At 48.0% G+C, this 17,021-nt stretch overlaps 1 protein-coding gene across 5 annotated transcripts in view; it reads right to left on the bottom strand.

Moving 5' to 3' along the window:
* Nucleotides 1-17,021, bottom strand: part of LOC143804720 (solute carrier family 22 member 2-like) — a 283,856-nt gene that overhangs the window by 98,219 nt on the left and 168,616 nt on the right. For all 5 annotated transcript variants that reach the window (XR_013221078.1, XR_013221079.1, XM_077283100.1 and 2 more), the window contains exon 10: nucleotides 15,607-15,706. Coding sequence is in view for 3 of the 5 variants with exons in the window: in XM_077283100.1 (XP_077139215.1) it covers nucleotides 15,607-15,706 (100 nt within the window). In the remaining 2 variants the exon portion in view is untranslated. The remainder of the gene's footprint in view (nucleotides 1-15,606; nucleotides 15,707-17,021) is intronic.

Here is a 17,021-nt window from a genome sequence, read left to right as displayed (position 1 = left end):
TAACAGAGGAGCGACTGTTGACTGTGCGGACAGCACTTCCAGGCAACAACTAGTGGTGTTGGAGCCCAGGGACAGAAGGAGGAGGAGGTGGAGGAGAGAGGAGGGATTGCAACACACACAGCTGGGGAACAGCTGACGTTACTGAACCCCAATAACAGAGGAGCGACTGTTGACTGTGCGGACAGCACTTCCAGGCAACAACTAGCGGTGTTGGAGCCCAGGGATAGAAGGAGGAGGAGGTGGAGGAGAGAGGAGGGATTGCCACACACACAGCTGGGGAACAGCTGACGTTACTGAACCCCAATAACATGGCAGCAAGTGTTGACTGTGCGGACAGCAATTCCAGGCACCAACTAGCGGTGTTGGAGCCCAGGGACAGCAGGAGGAGCAGAGGAACACAGTGTAGGCCGAAGCCTGATTGGAGAAAGTCGAAAGGGAACCTTTAACCCCCATCCAAGGCGTTTGTAGCTGAAAGAGCCAGCTTGTGCAGCACAAAGGATGCAAAAGGAAAAGGTGGCTCTTTTCATTATGCTCCTTGCAAACACAGAACTAAACACTTATAAAATGTGTCCCCTGATACCGTGAGACCGTCCCGGAGGTGGGACTTTCCTTTGTAATATGACGCAGCACAGCCGTCATTCCTACCCCCTTGGCGCCGTGCCCCGGCTCCTAAGCATTGTTTAATTCCGTCCCGGAGCCTGCGCTGTTATGTTATCCCTCGGCCAGGCACACTTAGCGCTGCCCATCTTCTGACATCATTTGGTGTCAGTCTGTCTGCGCCTGTGCATCAACGCTGGCCGAGATCCCGCCTCGCAGTGTCGTCTAATGTAATCCCACTGCGGGCCTGGGATCCGTGGCCATGCGCAGTGCATATCCTCGCCTCTCACTCCCCTCCCTCCGGCTTCTTCAGACTGTGCGGTGTCACGGCCGTGGCATGCTATTAGGGATCAGCTGACGGCGCACAGTCTAAAGAAGGCGAAGGGAGATGAGTGAGAGGAGGAGGTGAAGATATGCACTGCGCATGCCCATGGATCCCAGGCCCGCAGTGTGATTAAAATCAGAAGACACTGCGAGGCGGGATCTCAGCCAGCGCGGACGCACAGGCGCAGTCAGGTTGACACCAAATGATGTCAGAAGAGGGGCAGCGCTAAGTGTGCCTGGCCAAGGGATAACATAACAGCGCAGGCTTCGGGACAGAATCAAACAACGCTGAGGAGCCGGCGCACGGCGCCAAGGGGGTAGGAATGACGGCTGTGCTGCGTCACATTACGAAGGAAAGTCCCACCTACGGGACGGTTTTACAGTATCAGTGGACACATTTTATAAGTGTTAAGTTCTGCGTGTGCAAGGAGCTAAACAAAAATAGCTACCTTTTCCTTGTGCAGCATTACTGCTGCACAAGTTGGCTCTTTCAGTAACAAACGCCTGGGGGGGGGTGGACAGGTTCCCTTACATTTCAGTTGTTGTGTCAGCGTGGCGGTCGCAGGACACATTGCCGGCTACACAGCTGGCGATCAGCTGACGTTACTGACACCCAATAACACTGGGTCATATGTTTTGACTGTGCAGACGGCACTTCTGAGCCTCAACTGGTGTTGGAGCCCAGGAATGAAAGTTCAGGTGGTAGAAAGATGAACACAACAGGAGACCTGGATACTGTAGACAGTCACCTAATTATTTAATCAGGAAGAGGAGTAGCAAATTCCTGCGAGATCCAGGCCTGGTTCATTTTCAGGAAAGTAAGCCGGTCAACGTTATCGGAGGATAGTCGCATGCGACGGTCAGTTAGTACACCACCTGCAGCACTAAAGACGCGTTCCGATAATACACTAGCCGCAGGGCAAGCCAGCACCTCCAATGCATACTGGCTTAGCTCTGGCCATGTATCCAGCTTTGAGACCCAAAACCTGAAAGGGGAAGAGCCGTCTGGGAGTACAGCAAGAGGGCAAGACATGTAGTCTGTCACCATCTGACGGAACCGTTGCCTCCTGCTGACTGGAGCCGTCTGTGATGGTGTAGACTTTTGTGGCGGGCACACAAAACTGTGCCACAGTTGGGCCATACTGGTCTTGCCTTGGGCAGAGGCACTGCTTCTGCTCCCTCTTTGTGCAGAGCCTCCTCCACTGCCTGGACGCACTGAGCTGCTTTGTAATGCACTAGCAGCACTTCTCTCAGTTGGACTGGAGAAGATGATGGAATTCACCAGTGTGTCTTGGTACTCCCGCATTTTTCGCTCCCGGTTCAACGGTGTGATGAGGCTTTCTACATTGTCCCGGTAGCGAGGATCGAGGAGGGTGAACACCCAATAATCAGACATGTTGAGAATGTGGGCGATGCGGCGGTCGTTTCTCAGGCACTGCAACATGTAATCCACCATGTGCTGCAGACTGCCAACTGGCCAAGAAACGCTGTCCCCTGCTTGAGGCGTGATCTCTGCCCGCTCGTCATCACCCCACCCTCGCTGTACACACTGACTACTGGACAATTGTGTAACTCCCTCCTCTGGACGGATGTCTTCCTCCTCCATTGACTCCTCCTCCTCCTCCTCACAAAGTGTCCCCTGCCTACGCGTTTGTGAGGAACCACGTGGCGCTGACTGTCCAGAAGATGATGGAAATGGTGAATCCTCATCCTCCACCTCTTCCACAACATCATCTCTTAGCGCTTGCAGTGATTTTTCAAGCAGGCAGATAAGGGGGACAGTCATGCTGACTAGTGCATAATCTGCACTCGCCATCCGCGTGGAATAATCGAAGGGACGCAAAACCTGGCAGACGTCCTTCATAGTGGCCCACTCTGTGGTTGTGAAGTCTGAACGGCGCGGAGTGCGACTTCTTTGCGCCTGATGCAGCTGGTACTCCATTACTGCTTGCTGCTGCTCACACAACCGCTCCAACATATGTAACGTGGAATTCCACCTGGTAGGTAGGTCACATATGATGCGATGTTCCGGAAGGCGGAATCGGCGCTGCAGAGCCGCAATGCGTGATTTTGCCGTGCTGGAACGCCGCAAGTGAGCACACTCTAGGCGGACCTTGTGCAGCAGTGCATCAAGATCCGGATAGTCCCTCAAAAAACTCTGCACGACCAAATTGAGCACATGTGCCAGACATGGGATGTGAGTGAGGTTGCCGAGGCCCAGAGCTGCCACCAGATTTCGGCCATTATCACACACTACCATGCCTAGCTGGAGATTCACTGCCACAAACCACACATCGCTCTCCTGCTTGATGGCATTCCAGAGCTCCTGCGCTGTGTGGCTTCGATTCCCCAAAGAAATTAATTTCAAGACGGCCTGTTGACGTTTGGCCACGGCTGTGCTCATGTCGGTCGTAACAGGTAAACGTTCACGGGTCCATGTGGAGGTGGACTGTGACGGCTCCTGCAGCGATGATTCTGAGGAACTTGTGTAAGAGGAGGAGTCAATGCGTACAGACTGGATTCCTGCAATCCTTGGAGTGGGCAGGACACGTCCTGCGCCACTCGCACGATCTGTACCCGGCTCAACAACATTAACCCAATGGGCAGTGAGGGAAAGGTATCGCCCCTGTCCATGTTGACTGGTCCACGCATCGGTGGTGAGGTGGACCTTGCTACTGACGGCGTTCAGTAGCGCGTTTTTTATGTGTCCCTCCACATGCTTGTGCAGGGCAGGGACGGCTTGCCTGCTAAAATAAAAGCAGCTGGGCACATTGTACTGTGGGACTGCCAATGACATCAAGTCACAGAAGCTGTCAGTCTCCACCAGCCTGAATGACAGCATTTCCAGTGACAGAAGTTTGGCAATGCCTGCAGTCAGAGCCTGTGCTCGTGGGTGGTTTGCCGAGAAAGGCCGCCTTTTCTCCCACGCCTGTACTACCGATGGCTGTAGACTGGCCTGGGAGTGTGAGGATAACTGGGAAAGTGGTGCTGCGGGTGGAATTACAGTGGGTCTCTGGACAACAGTGCCAGAGGTTCTTCCACGGCGATCCTGGGAGGAAGCCGAACCAGCTGCGTGTGAGCTGGAGGAAGAGGCAACACGAGCTGAAGAGGTGGTAGCTGCTGCTGTTGGTTGGCCTAGCTCTTCAGTGTGTTTCTGTAACTCCGCCGCGTGCCTGGTCCGCACATGTTTCCACATGTTGGAGGTATTGAGGTTGCTGACATTTCTCCCTCTTTTGACTTTGTGATGACACACCTTGCATTTGACATAGCAAATGTCATCTGCAACTGTGTCAAAAAAGGACCAGGCACTGCAAGTCTTGGGAGCGCCCTTTTTGGCTGTTGGAAGAGACATGCTCCAAACGGGTGCCAAAGTGGAGGCTACAGGATCCGCAGTCTTCCCCCTCCCTCTCCCTCTTTGGCCCATTCGGGGAATCTCTTCCTCAGAGCTGCTCCCACCACCTTCCTGTCCCTCACGCCATGATGGGTCAAGGACCTCATCATCTACACTACCCTCTGCCACAAACTGCTCCTCCTGGGTAGTCTCAGCAGCAGAGCACGCACCAGAAAGTGGCACCTGAGTGTCATCAGCGGATGCGTTCTGCGGTGTGGTGACCGGAGGCACTGGCCCACCCGCCTCTTCAGACTCAGAGAGAAAAAGCTGTTGGGCATCACTGCACACTGCCTCTTCTTCCATTTCTCCAATGCTGCTTGGCTGGACTCCTGTTTCCAAGCTAAGAGATTCAGAGAACAGAAGTAGAGACGGCTCCTGTCCTGGGCTCTCTGTCTGCCTGGGCAATTTGGCAGGTGGTGAAGAGACAGATGGGTGCTCTCCAGTGCTCTGTGCCTAAGAGGATGTGGCACTAATTGAAGTCGATGCGTTAGCTGCCATCCATCCGACAATGGCTTCAATTTGTTCTTCACGCAGCAGCGGTGTACGGCGCTCTCCGACAAAGCTGCGCATGAAGGACTGTTCCCTGGTGAAACTGGGTGCTGATGAGTCACCGGTGCCCGCAGCAGGCACAGAATCCCCACGTCCTCTCCCTGCTCCACGCCCACGTGCCTTACTCCCTGCCTTCTTCATCTTGGTTGACTGATAAAGATAAGCAGAAAAGTACTAACGGCTTTGTGTGCTTATTCCTGAACAGCTCCTAACAGGTATAAGAAACACTAATTTTTTAAAGTGTGGACTAGACTTTAATATCAGCTAATGTGGCCTACACAACTGTAAAGTGGTGTGTTTGGTGAACTTTATTATTTATTTATTTTTGGGGGGCTGAATTGACAACAGGGAGAGCTGCAGTCACACGGAGACCGTGAAGACAGCCGTAAACGGCACTGCAAGGCCCCAAAAACCTCCTCTACGTTATCCTATGTAGTGTTTTTCCACAATTTAGCTGGATACGGGTGGAAAGACACTAATAGGAATTTTTTGAAAAAATGTGCAGCAGCCTGCACTACTTAGAAAAAAGGAAATTGGATTTTACGGTATGACGCAGTGATTTACCCTGAGCTGGATACAACCGGCTATGGCTGCACACAGACTACAGGGCGAGCTGCAGTCACACGGAGACCGTGCAGACAGACGTAAACGGCACTGCAAGGCCCAAAAACACTCCTCTACGTTATCCTATCTAGTGTTTTTCCACAATTTAGCTGGATATGGGTGGAAAGTCACTAATAGGAATTATTAGAAAAAATGTGCAGCAGCCTGCACTACTTGAAAAAGAAAAAAAAAAATAGAACAGTATGAGGCAGTGAACCACCCTCCCTGAACTGAATACAACCAGCTATGGCCTATGGCTGCACACAGACTAGAGAGTGGGCTGCACTCACACACACACACACACACACACACACACACACACACAGACCTTGCAGATCGCTGTGAAAACAGCACTGCAAGGCAAAAGCAAGGTGATTAGTAGGTGAACACAGCGGTTGCTAAATTAGCCTTGGAAAAGAACAATGAAGCAAATCGCTATCTCAACTGGCCCTCAGTCAGCACACAGCGTCCTGTCACTAACTGAATTCACAGCAGAGTGAGCGCAAAATGGCGCCAGCGACTTTTAAACTGCAGCATGACATCATTCCAGCAGCCAATCACAGCCTTGCCAGTAGTTACATGCCCATCATGCTGAACAGGATGTGCCCACACTCAGAATCATTCCTCATTGGCTGAATTCGTGCAGTTTGAATCCTGGGAACTTCCGATTCCGGTATCCGATATGCGGCAAGTATCGGATCTCGGTATCGGAATGCTCAACAACACTACTGATCTGCTTTCTCTAATTCAGCGTCTCTGGAACATGTTGCACTTTGCCCTTTAGACAGACACGTGCGTCTTTGGCAACATATTTTTGACAGGCGTTTTTTAGGCCGAGTCTAACACGCGCATCTGTTACACAGATCTTCTGATGGGCATGAAACACATTCTGGTAATTGGTGGTGGCTAAACGACTAATCATTGTAGGCTGTATCCTGGATCTCATACTGTCAGTATGAGGGGTTTTCCAAGTCACCTTGTGAATGATCTTGCCCTTTGTTAAGATGGAGTTTGGTGTTTTTGTCTGCCCTACTTTCTGTTAGTTTGTTTAAAACCCAGCTCAGGTGTCAGCCTCCTTGCTGGAGTATTCTGCTTCCGTCCCCCTCCAGCTCAGCTGCTTGTTCTACTGTGCTTCTACCTGTGACTCTGGACATTCTCTGCCTTTGTAAGCTACACTCTCTGTTATCTTTAGTCTGTTGACTTTGGAACCTAACCCTTAGTTCACTCCTCCTGGTATGAACTCTGTTTCTGAACTGTGTTTTGGAACTATGTTGCTGGACTGTGTTTTTGCTACTTAATCCTTCATTTATTCCCCCCCGGACTTACCCGTGTTTATGCCACAACTGAGATCAACTTGAGAACTTGTTTCTGGACTTACCCGTGTTCATGCCACACCTGGGATTAACCTGAGGACTTGGTCTGGACTTCCCTGTGTTTACTACATACCTGGATTTGACTCTTTCTGCACCGACAGTGTTTTGGATCTGCACCACGTCACCTGTCACACTCACCTTGCCGAGGACTCTGCCCTAAGAACTCTGCCGATTTGCTGTATATGGTTAAGGGACTTGTTTCATTGTAGGTTATCAGTATATTGTTTTGGGTGTTATTGCTCTGGTACAAATACAGTATTTGCACTAAAGAAACCCGTCTCTCTCTTCATTGCCCCACGCTACCAGAATCCTCGAGTTCCTACAATAGTATTACACATACCTCCTATAGCCACCGCTGTTATTAACCCCTTCATGACCCAGCCTATTTTGACCTTAATGACCTGGCCATTTTTTGCAATTCTGACCAGTGTCCCTTTATGAGGTAATAACTCAGGAAGGCTTCAACGGATCCTAGCGGTTCTGAGACTGTTTTTTCGTGACATGTTGGGCTTCATGTTAGTGGTAAATTTAGGTCGATAATTTCTGCGTTTATTTGTGAAAAAACAGAAATTTGTTGAAAATTTTGCAATTTTCACATTTTGAATTTTTATTCTGTTAAACCAGAGAGTTATGTGACACAAAATAGTTAATAAATAACATTTCCCACATGTCTACTTTACATCAGCACAATAATGGAAACAAAATTTTTCTTTGCTAGGAAGTTATAAGGGTTAAAATTTGACCAGTGATTTCTCATTTTTACAACAAAATTTACAAAACCATTTTTTTTAGGGACCACCTCACATTTGAAGTCAGTTTGAGGGATCTATATGGCTGAAAATACCCAAAAGTGACACCATTCTAAAAACTGCACCCCTCAAGGTACTCAAGACCACATTCAAGAAGTTTATTAACCCTTCAGGTGTTTCACAGCAGCAGAAGCAACATGGAAGGGAAAAATGAACATTTAACTTGTTAGTCACAAAAATGAACTTATAGCAACAATTTTTTATTTTCCCAAGGGTAAAAGGAGAAACTGGACCATGAACTTTGTTTTCCAATTTGTCCTGAGTACGTTGATACCTTATATGTGGGGGTAAACCACTGTTTGGGCGCACGGCAGGGCTTGGAAGGGAAGGACTTTTGACTTTTTGAGTGAAAAATTGGCTCCAATCTTTAGCGGACACCATGTCACGTTTGGAGAGCCCCCGTGTGCCTAAACATTGGAGCTCCCTCACAAGTGACCCCATTTTGGAAACTAGACGCCCCGAGGAACTTATCTAGATGTATAGTGAGCACTTTAAACCCCCAGGTGCTTCACAAATTGATCCATAAAAATGAAAAAGTACTTTTTTTTCACAAAAAAAATCTTTTTGCCTCAATTTTTTCATTTTCACATGGGCAACAGGATAAAATGGATCCTAAAATTTGTTGGGCAATTTCTCCTGAGTACACTGATACCTCACATATGGGGGTAAACCACTGTTTGGGCACATGGTAAGGCTCAGAAGGGAAGGAGCACCATTTGACTTTTTGAATGAAAAATTATCTCCATCGTTAGCGGACACCATGTCGCGTTTTGAGAGCCCCTGTGTGCCTAAACATTGGAGCTCCCCCACAAGTGACCCCATTTTGGAAACTATACCCCCCAAGGAACTTATCTAGATGCATAGTGAGCACTTTAAACCCCCAGGTGCTTCACAGAAGTTTATAACGCAGAGCCGTGAAAATAAAAAATAATTTTTCTTTTCTCAAAAATGATTTTTTTAGCCCGGAATTTTTTATTTTCCCAAGGGTAACAGGAGAAATTGGACCACAAATGTTGTTGTCCAGTTTGTCCTGAGTACGCTGATACTCCATATGTGGGGGTAAACCACTGTTTGGGCGCATGGCAGGGCTCGGAAAGGAAGGCATGCCATTTGGCTTTTTGCATGGAAAATTAGCTCCAATCATTAGCGGACACCATGTCGCTTTTGGAGAGCCCCTGTGTGCCTAAACATTGGAGCTCCCCCACAAGTGACCCCATTTTGGAAACTAGACCTCCCAAGGAACTAATCTAGATGTGTGGTGAGCACTTTGAACCCCCATGTGCTTCACAGAAGTTTATAACGCAGAGCCGTGAAAATAATAAATACGTTTTCTTTCCTCAAAAATAATTTTTTAGCCCAGAATTGTTTAATTTTCCCAAGGGTAACAGGAGAAATTTGACCACTAAAGTTGTTGTCCAGTTTCTCCTGAGTACGCTGATACCCCATATGTGGGGGTAAAGCACTGTTTGGGCACATGCCGGGACTTGGAAGGGAGAGAGCACCATTTGACTTTTTCAACGCAAGATTGGCTGGAATTATTGGTGGCACCATGTCGCGTTTGGAGACCCCCTGATGAGCCTAAACAGTGGAAACCCCTCAATTCTAACTCCAACACTAACCCCAACACACCCCTAACCCTAATCCCAACCCTAACCACAACCCTAACCCCAACACACCCCTAACTCTAGTCTTAACCCTAATTCCAACCCTAACTCTAATTCCAACCCTAACCCTAAGGCTATGTGCCCACGTTGTGAATTTGTGTGCGGATTTTTCGCACCGTTTTTTAAAAATCTGCAGGTAAAACACACTGCGCTTTACCTGCGGATTTACCGCGGATTTCCAGTGTTTTTTGTGTGGATTTCACCTGCGGATTCCTATTATTGAGCAGGTGTAAAACGCTGCGGAATCCGCACAAAGAATTGACATGCTGTGGAAAATACAACGCAGCGTTTCCGCGCTGTATTTTCTGCACCATGGGCACAGCGGATTTGGTTTTCCATAGGTTTACGTGGTACTGTAAATGTGATGGAAAACTGCTACAAATCCGCAGCGACCAATCCGCTGCGGATCCGCAGCCAAATCCGCACCGTGTGCACATAGCCTAATTCTAACCCTAATTCCAACCCTGGCCCTAATTGTAACCCTAACCCTAATTGAAACCCTAACCCTAATTCTAACCCTAATTCTAACCCTAACTCTAACCCTAACCATAAGTGCAACCCTAGCCCTAAGTACAACCCTATCCCTAAGTGTAACCTTAGCCCTAAGTGCAACCCTAACCCTAAGTGCAACCCTAACCATAAGTGCAACTCTAAGTGCAACCCTATCCCTAAGTGCAACCCTAAGTGCAACCCTATCCCTAAGTGCAACCCTAACCCTAAGTGCAACCCTAAGTGCAACCCTAGCCCTAAGTGCAACCCTAACCCTAAGTGCAACCCTAACCCTAAGTGCAACCCTAACCCTAAGTGCAACCCTAACCCTAAGTGCAACCCTAACCCTACCCCTAACCCTACCCCTAACCGTAACCCTAACCCTACCCCTAACCCTACCCCTAACCCTACCCCTAATGGAAAAACAAAAATAAATATAATTTCTGTATTTTATTATTGTCCCTACCTATGGGGGTGATAAAGGGGGGGGTTATTTACTATTTTTTTTATTTTGATCGCTGTGATAGAACCTATCACAGCGATCAAAATGTACCTGGAAAAATCTGCCGGCCGGCAGATTCGGCGGGCGCACTGCGCATGCGCCCGCCATTTTGGAAGATGGCGGCGCCCATGGAGAAGACCGAGGACACTGGGAGGGACATCGGAGCTCGGTAAGTATGGGGGGTGCGATCGGACAGCGGGGGGGATCAGAGCACGGGGCGAGCAGACAGGAGGACGGGGAGCGGACAGGAGGACGGAGGGGAGCATGGGACATGACAGGACGGAGAGGAGGAAATTGGTGGCGGTGGGGGGGGCAGATCAGGGTCTCCAGCCATGGCAGATGCTATTGCAACATCGGCCATGGCTGGATTGTAATATTTCACCAATTTTCATAGGTGAAATATTACAGATTGCTCTGATTGGCTGTTTCACTTTCAACAGCCAATCAGAGCGATCGTAGCCACGGGGGGCGAAGCCACCCCCCCCCCTTGGGCTGAAGTACCACTCCCCCTGTCCCTGTAGGTCAGGTGAAATTGGAGTTAACCCTTTCACCCGGCCTGCAGGGACGCGATCATTCTGTGACGCAGCATATGCGTCACAGGTCAGATTGGCACCGACTCTCATGACGCATACGCTGTGTCACAGGTCGGGAAGGGGTTAATAATGTACGTTCCCATTCCTGTTATCACCATGCCCCTTTTCCTGATCACTTCACCCAACGATTCGTCCGCCATATTTTTAGTAAAAACCTACACTTTCCTGGCAGCAACTGTGTAGGAATCCACTTTACAGTTTTGCAAGGTGATTTTGATGCCCGTTAACAAATTTTTAACAAAATTTAACCCCCCCATGGGGAAATGTTTGATAGCCCATGCACTTAGTGTATAGGCATTACAAGTGTAGGAGACCCACTCCTTTAAATTGGGAATAGGTTTAAATGAGGCCTTCCTCCACATCTCATCATTTTCCACCACTAGATCACCAGGGTTCATGTGTTCCGCGCTGCTACAGACAGTCAAATTTTTGGCAAGGGTGTGTATGATGCCCATAGTATGCTTTTAATTACTGTATCTGGAGCACCCCCCCCGTGTAGGGCAATGGGGTACTCGATACCGGGTCCTTCGGTTCCCGGTGGGGATGTCACGGTGGCTGACCCAGTCCGTGGCCCTAGGGACGTCCGTTGTAAATGGGGGAAATGTCTTTAAAGGGATAATGTTCGTGACGCCACCTGTGGTATTCGGTCAGGGTAACCGACGCTGCTTAGGGGTCCGCTGGGGTGTTGTAATGGCAGCTAGATGGTATACCTTCCCACAGGTGAAGTGTATCCCCAGGGCTTCCCAGAGTGTAAATGGTGAATGGTGTGAGGCGCAGTGAAGAACAAGGACACAAGGTTGCAGTCTCTTTACCTTTACTGAAGATTTCAGCATCCACAGTCCAGGGTACCGACCACAGGGTAGGCAGAGTCTGGCCGGTCTGAAGGCAAATCCAGAGTCCCTTTATCCAGGTGGAAATCAGTAGCCTTCCTCTAGCGCCTGTGTGTTGTAGTACCTCCCTGCTGAGCTTCTCGGTAAGGTCCTCACAACTGATGTTGGTGTTCTAGATGTTATTTCTCTTTCTCTCTGTCCCCCAGATGGAATGGATAGGACAAACCCGTATTACTGGTGGCCTAAGGCTTTTTAGAGGGACTCTATCACACCCCGGCCCCCACAAGTTGTCTCCGTGCCTCCTGGGTATGGGTCGGGCAGGTAACATGGAATTACCTGACCTGCTGGTCTCTGGAGCAAGGCTTGGAGACAATTACTCCCTCGGTGTTCCGGCTACCGGATTCTGCGCCTCAGAAAGGAGGCAGCCTTTTGCAGGGCAGAACTTCTTCTGGATTCCTCTCCTTGTGCTATGACTTCGTTTCTCACCCTCCGCAATACAATTCTCTTTCGTGTCCTTTCTTAGGATGCTGCCGCATGTGGGGCAGGTGCAACTCTGTGGCCTTCTGTCTAGGCCTCTGACAGGATCCCACCCCTGTCAGGGACCCCTCTGCCTGCAGCTCTTTGATGTTCCTCCTTCCCCTCTGGCTGCCTGACAGGGTGCTGCCTGGGTGAAGCCCAGTCAGCTTCTGCCTAACTTCCTATCCAGACCAACAGTTTTACCTAATTGTGAGGAGTGCCCTAATAGATAGGAGCATAGCTCCCCCTGGTGGGCTGGAGTGTGAAGTGTGTTGTGTTGTTTTGTGATACCTGGTAAAGAGATCTCCTTTATTGCCTTCAGATGTAACATCACTCCCCCAGGTGGAAGAATAACATTACTGCAACGACCAGGACTCTGGGGCGCTGCATATCCCCCTTGGGGAAATGTTTGTCAGGCTATACACTTAGTGTATGGGCATTACAAGAGTAGGAGACACAATCCTTTATATTGGGCCTAGGTTTTAATGAGGCCTTCAGCAATATATCCTCATTCTCCACCACTAGATCACCAGGTTTCACGTGTTCCGTGCTGTTACAGACAGTCAATTTTTTGGCAATAAACCATGTCATACCCCCCTTTTTTTTTCATATTCCATACTACGAATGTTAGTAGTGTGTATGTGCAAAATTTCGGCGTTGTAGCCATTAAATTTAAGGGTTAAATCTCGGAAAAAATTGGCGTGGGCTCCCGCGCAATTTTCTCCGCCAGAGTGGTAAAGCCAGTGACTGAGGGCAGATATTAATAGCCTGGAGAGGGTCCACGGTTATTGCCCCCCCCCCCTGGCTAAAAACATCTGCCCCCAGCCACCCCAGAAAAGGCACATCTGGAAGATGCGCCTATTCTGGCACTTGGCCACTCTCTTCCCACTCCCGTGTAGCGGTGGGATATGGGGTAATGAAGCCACAGAATTTGAGCAAGTCATGCGATACTCTATGTCTGGGCTGGCTGCGGGCTTGTATGTTTAGGCTATGAAGGGCCCAATAACCATGGACCTTCCCAGCTTGATAATATCAGCTCACAGCTGTCTGCTTTACATTTACTGGTTATCAAAAATAGGGGGACTACACGTCATTTTTTTGCATTTATTTATTAGATTAATCCATGTACAGTAAGCTGCACACAGAAGGCACTAATTATATATCTCACTGATATCTAAGTATTTGCTGTCTATAATATCTGTCCACTACTTGGACAACCCCTTCTTGATCACAATGTTTGGACACCATAAAGCATGGAAACCCCAGGAGAACGAGTGCCGACACTGCTGGAACGGCGCTAGCACGAGAGGTGAGTATAGGCTTTATTATTTTATGGGGGCCAAGCAAGGGGTATGAGAAGAAGTTGTCCAAGTAGTGGACAACTTCTTTAAGTTGAAATGATTGAGTATAATATTTAGGAATAAGACTCTGTTCACACCTGTGATGGATCTCCAGCATTGTGCTATTTGTTAAAGTAAAATGCCTGACACCGTGACGGAAACCTAATGGATCCATTTTAGTAAATGTCTCTCAAATGCTTCTGGGGTCTGACATGCAAGGAGTCTAGAATACCTATTACTTTTGTATTTCTGTTCCTGAAACAGAACTGAGAGTGGGGGAGGCACCAAGAGCAATAAGGGTCTTATCTAGTGGAGAGATTGGTCTAGGTGAGAGGTAAAAGAATTGCTCACCTTTTGGGGTTGTATAACCCACAGCTGAGGAATCAAAGTGTGACAGGTGCCGCAGAGCCCCTTGGACGGAAGATTCCGCCATATAGAACAATTGGTGCAGGATAGGAGTAGTAGTCTGTGCTGCTGTGCTAGATTCAAGAAATCCAGAGGATGTGATGTGGGATAAGATCATGTGGTTTATTCTCAATGTGTTTTGAAATTGAACCAACTTCTTCATCAGGAGAACCACAATTGTATAGCACAGCAGCGCAGACTACCACTCCTATCCTCCTCCAATTGTTCCTGTAATAGATTCGAAATACCTAGTGAAGATGTGAACAACATATTTAGATGTCATAAAAAACAAAGTTCCAAATTATTTTTGCAGCTTTAGATCTACAGGGTGTTGGATTGTCAATGCAACCCTCTTCTCCCACACACTGATAGCAACACCGCAGAAGAAATGCTAGCACAGGCTTCCAGTATCCGTTGTTTCAGATGCTGCACATCTCGTATCTTCACAGTATAGACAATTGCCTTCAGAAGACGCCAAAGATAAAAGTCTAAGGGGGTCAGATCGGGAGACCTTGGTGGCCATTCAACTGGCCCACGATGACCAATCCACTTTCCAGGAAACTGTTCATGTAGGAATGCTCGGAACTGACACCAATAATTGATGGTATGGTGTGGTATATGGGGTACAAAGATAGTGGGGCCATTCTTCATCATGGAAACCTCAATGCCACTGGATATCTGAAATTGCTACATGATGATGTGTCGCCCTCTTTATGCACTGAAGATGGCACGTTCCCTGAGTTTTTCCAGCCAGATGGTACACCACATTATGGGTGTCAGGTCAGAGCATTCCTACAAGGAATCTGACCCCATTAGACTAGCATTTCTTCTGCGGTGTTGCTATCAGTGTATCAAGAGTGGGAGAAGAGGGTTGAATTGACAATCCAACACAATGGGGAGCACTTTGAACACATTTTAGAAGTGGTCATAAACTTGTAAATAACTCATGAAAGAATAAAGTTATGTTAAAACCAAGCACTCCATTGTTTTTCTTGTGAAATTCCCAATAATTTTGATGTGTCACATGACCCTCTTCCCATTGGAAAAAATAAAGTTGGATCCTAAATGGCTGACTTAAATATGGTCGCCATGGCCACCACCCATCTTGAAAAATTTCCCCTCTCCCATATACTAATGTGCCACAAACAGGAAGTTGATATCACCAACCATTCCCATTTTATTTAGGTGTATCCATATAAATGGCCCACCCTGTATATACATTGCTGTGAGACACATTTCTACCCTGTCCATCATTCTTGTAAATGTGCAATTTCTCTGTAGAAAAGCTGTTCCTGATGTGGAGTGGGTGGAGTGATTTTTGCTCTGACCACTAAAATATATTTATATCTTTCTTCCCTCTCACAGCCACAACATATGCCTCTCACATTGCTGATGGACAGCAGCATGAAAAACACTCATGTTTTTGAAGATCTTATCCAAAAACTCCTTAAAAGACTGTGAGCATAGCCTACCTCCTACAAGGCCAGTTTGGATTTGTGGGACATAAGCAAAATTACAATATAAGATTCACTGCCAGTGAGTTAGTGAGTGAATAAATGAAAAATATAAAATACATTAGGTGGGAAAATCAACACATTAATGTACCACTTATTAAACTTACTTCTGCAAATTCTCTGCCTCTTCAATGGTTTCTGGGAGAGCACGGCCTTTGGTTTCAGGAAGAAGCAACACCAGTATGCCAGAAAGTAGTCCTATAACAGCTATGTATGAAAATGACCAAAAACAGGAGAATTAAAGATACGCTCAGATAGGGAGACAATTTATTTAAGGCCTCTTTCACACTTCAGTCTTTTGGCGTCAGTCTGAAACCGCCATTTTCCTCAAATAGCGGATCCGCCATTTTTTTTGGGCGGATCCGCTATTTTCCCATAGACATGCATTAGCGACGGAATGTGGCAGATGCTCGTCCGTTCCATCCGCCATGCGACGAATCCGTCGAAATTTGGCGGACGTTGTCTAGACATTGATGGACATTATAACGTTTTTTGTCTGCGCAGAAATGGCAGTTCGCGACGGATCCGTCACGTCCGCCATTCCATAGAATGGCCGCCTATGGGCAACGGATCCGTCGCGACCGTCATTTCGGCGGATCCGTCGCCCCAATCCGCTTTTTGAATTGCGCATGCTCCAAAAAGTAGATACTTTTCCCAGACAACCCCCAAGTAACTGATCCGTCAAAAAAACGGATGCGTTAGAACCGTTTTCTCAACAACTGTGACGGATCTGTCGATCCGTCACTATGTTGGAGCAGACTGACGCCAAACAACTGAAGTGTGAAAGAAGCCTAACTAACCAACTGTAAGTTGTGAAAAGCTGGGGCTACACAGCCATTTTGCCCGGTACACCTGCCATTCAACCAGTTTGCTAGGTGTTGCTGCTACATCATGGCACTCTCCAAATACACTGCTCAAAAAATAAAAGGATCACTTAAACAACAGAATATAACTCCAAGTAAATCAAACTTCTGTGAAATCAAACTGTCCACTTAGTAAGCAACACTGTTTGACAATCAATTTCACATGCTGTTGTTCAAATGGAATAGACAACAGATGGAAATTATTGGCAGTTATCAAGACACACTCAATAACGGAGTGGTTCTGCAGGTGGGGACCACAGACCACATCTCAGTACCAATGCTTTCTGGCTGATGTTTTGGTCACTTTTGAATGTTAGTTGTGCTTTCACACTCGTGGTAGCATGAAACGGACTCTGCAACTCCCACAAGACGCTCAGGTAGTGCAGTTCATCCAGGATGGCACATCATTGCCAGTTGTGGCAAAAAGGTTTGCTGTGCCTGCAAGCATAGTGTCCAGAGGCTGGAGGCGCTACCAGGAGACAGACAAGTACACCAGGAGATGTGGAGGGGGCCGTAGGAGGGCAACAACCAATCAGCAGGACCGCTACCTCAGCCTTTGTGCAAGGAGGAACAGGAGGAGCACTGCCAATGCCCTGCAAAATGACCTCCAGCAGGCCACAAATGTGCATGTGTCTGCACAAACGGTTAGAAACCGACTC

This window comes from Ranitomeya variabilis, chromosome 2, assembly GCF_051348905.1.
Source record: "Ranitomeya variabilis isolate aRanVar5 chromosome 2, aRanVar5.hap1, whole genome shotgun sequence".
Lineage (NCBI taxonomy): Eukaryota > Metazoa > Chordata > Amphibia > Anura > Dendrobatidae > Ranitomeya > Ranitomeya variabilis.
Note: the sequence above shows the minus strand (reverse complement) of the source record. Positions and strands in the feature narration are given on the sequence as shown.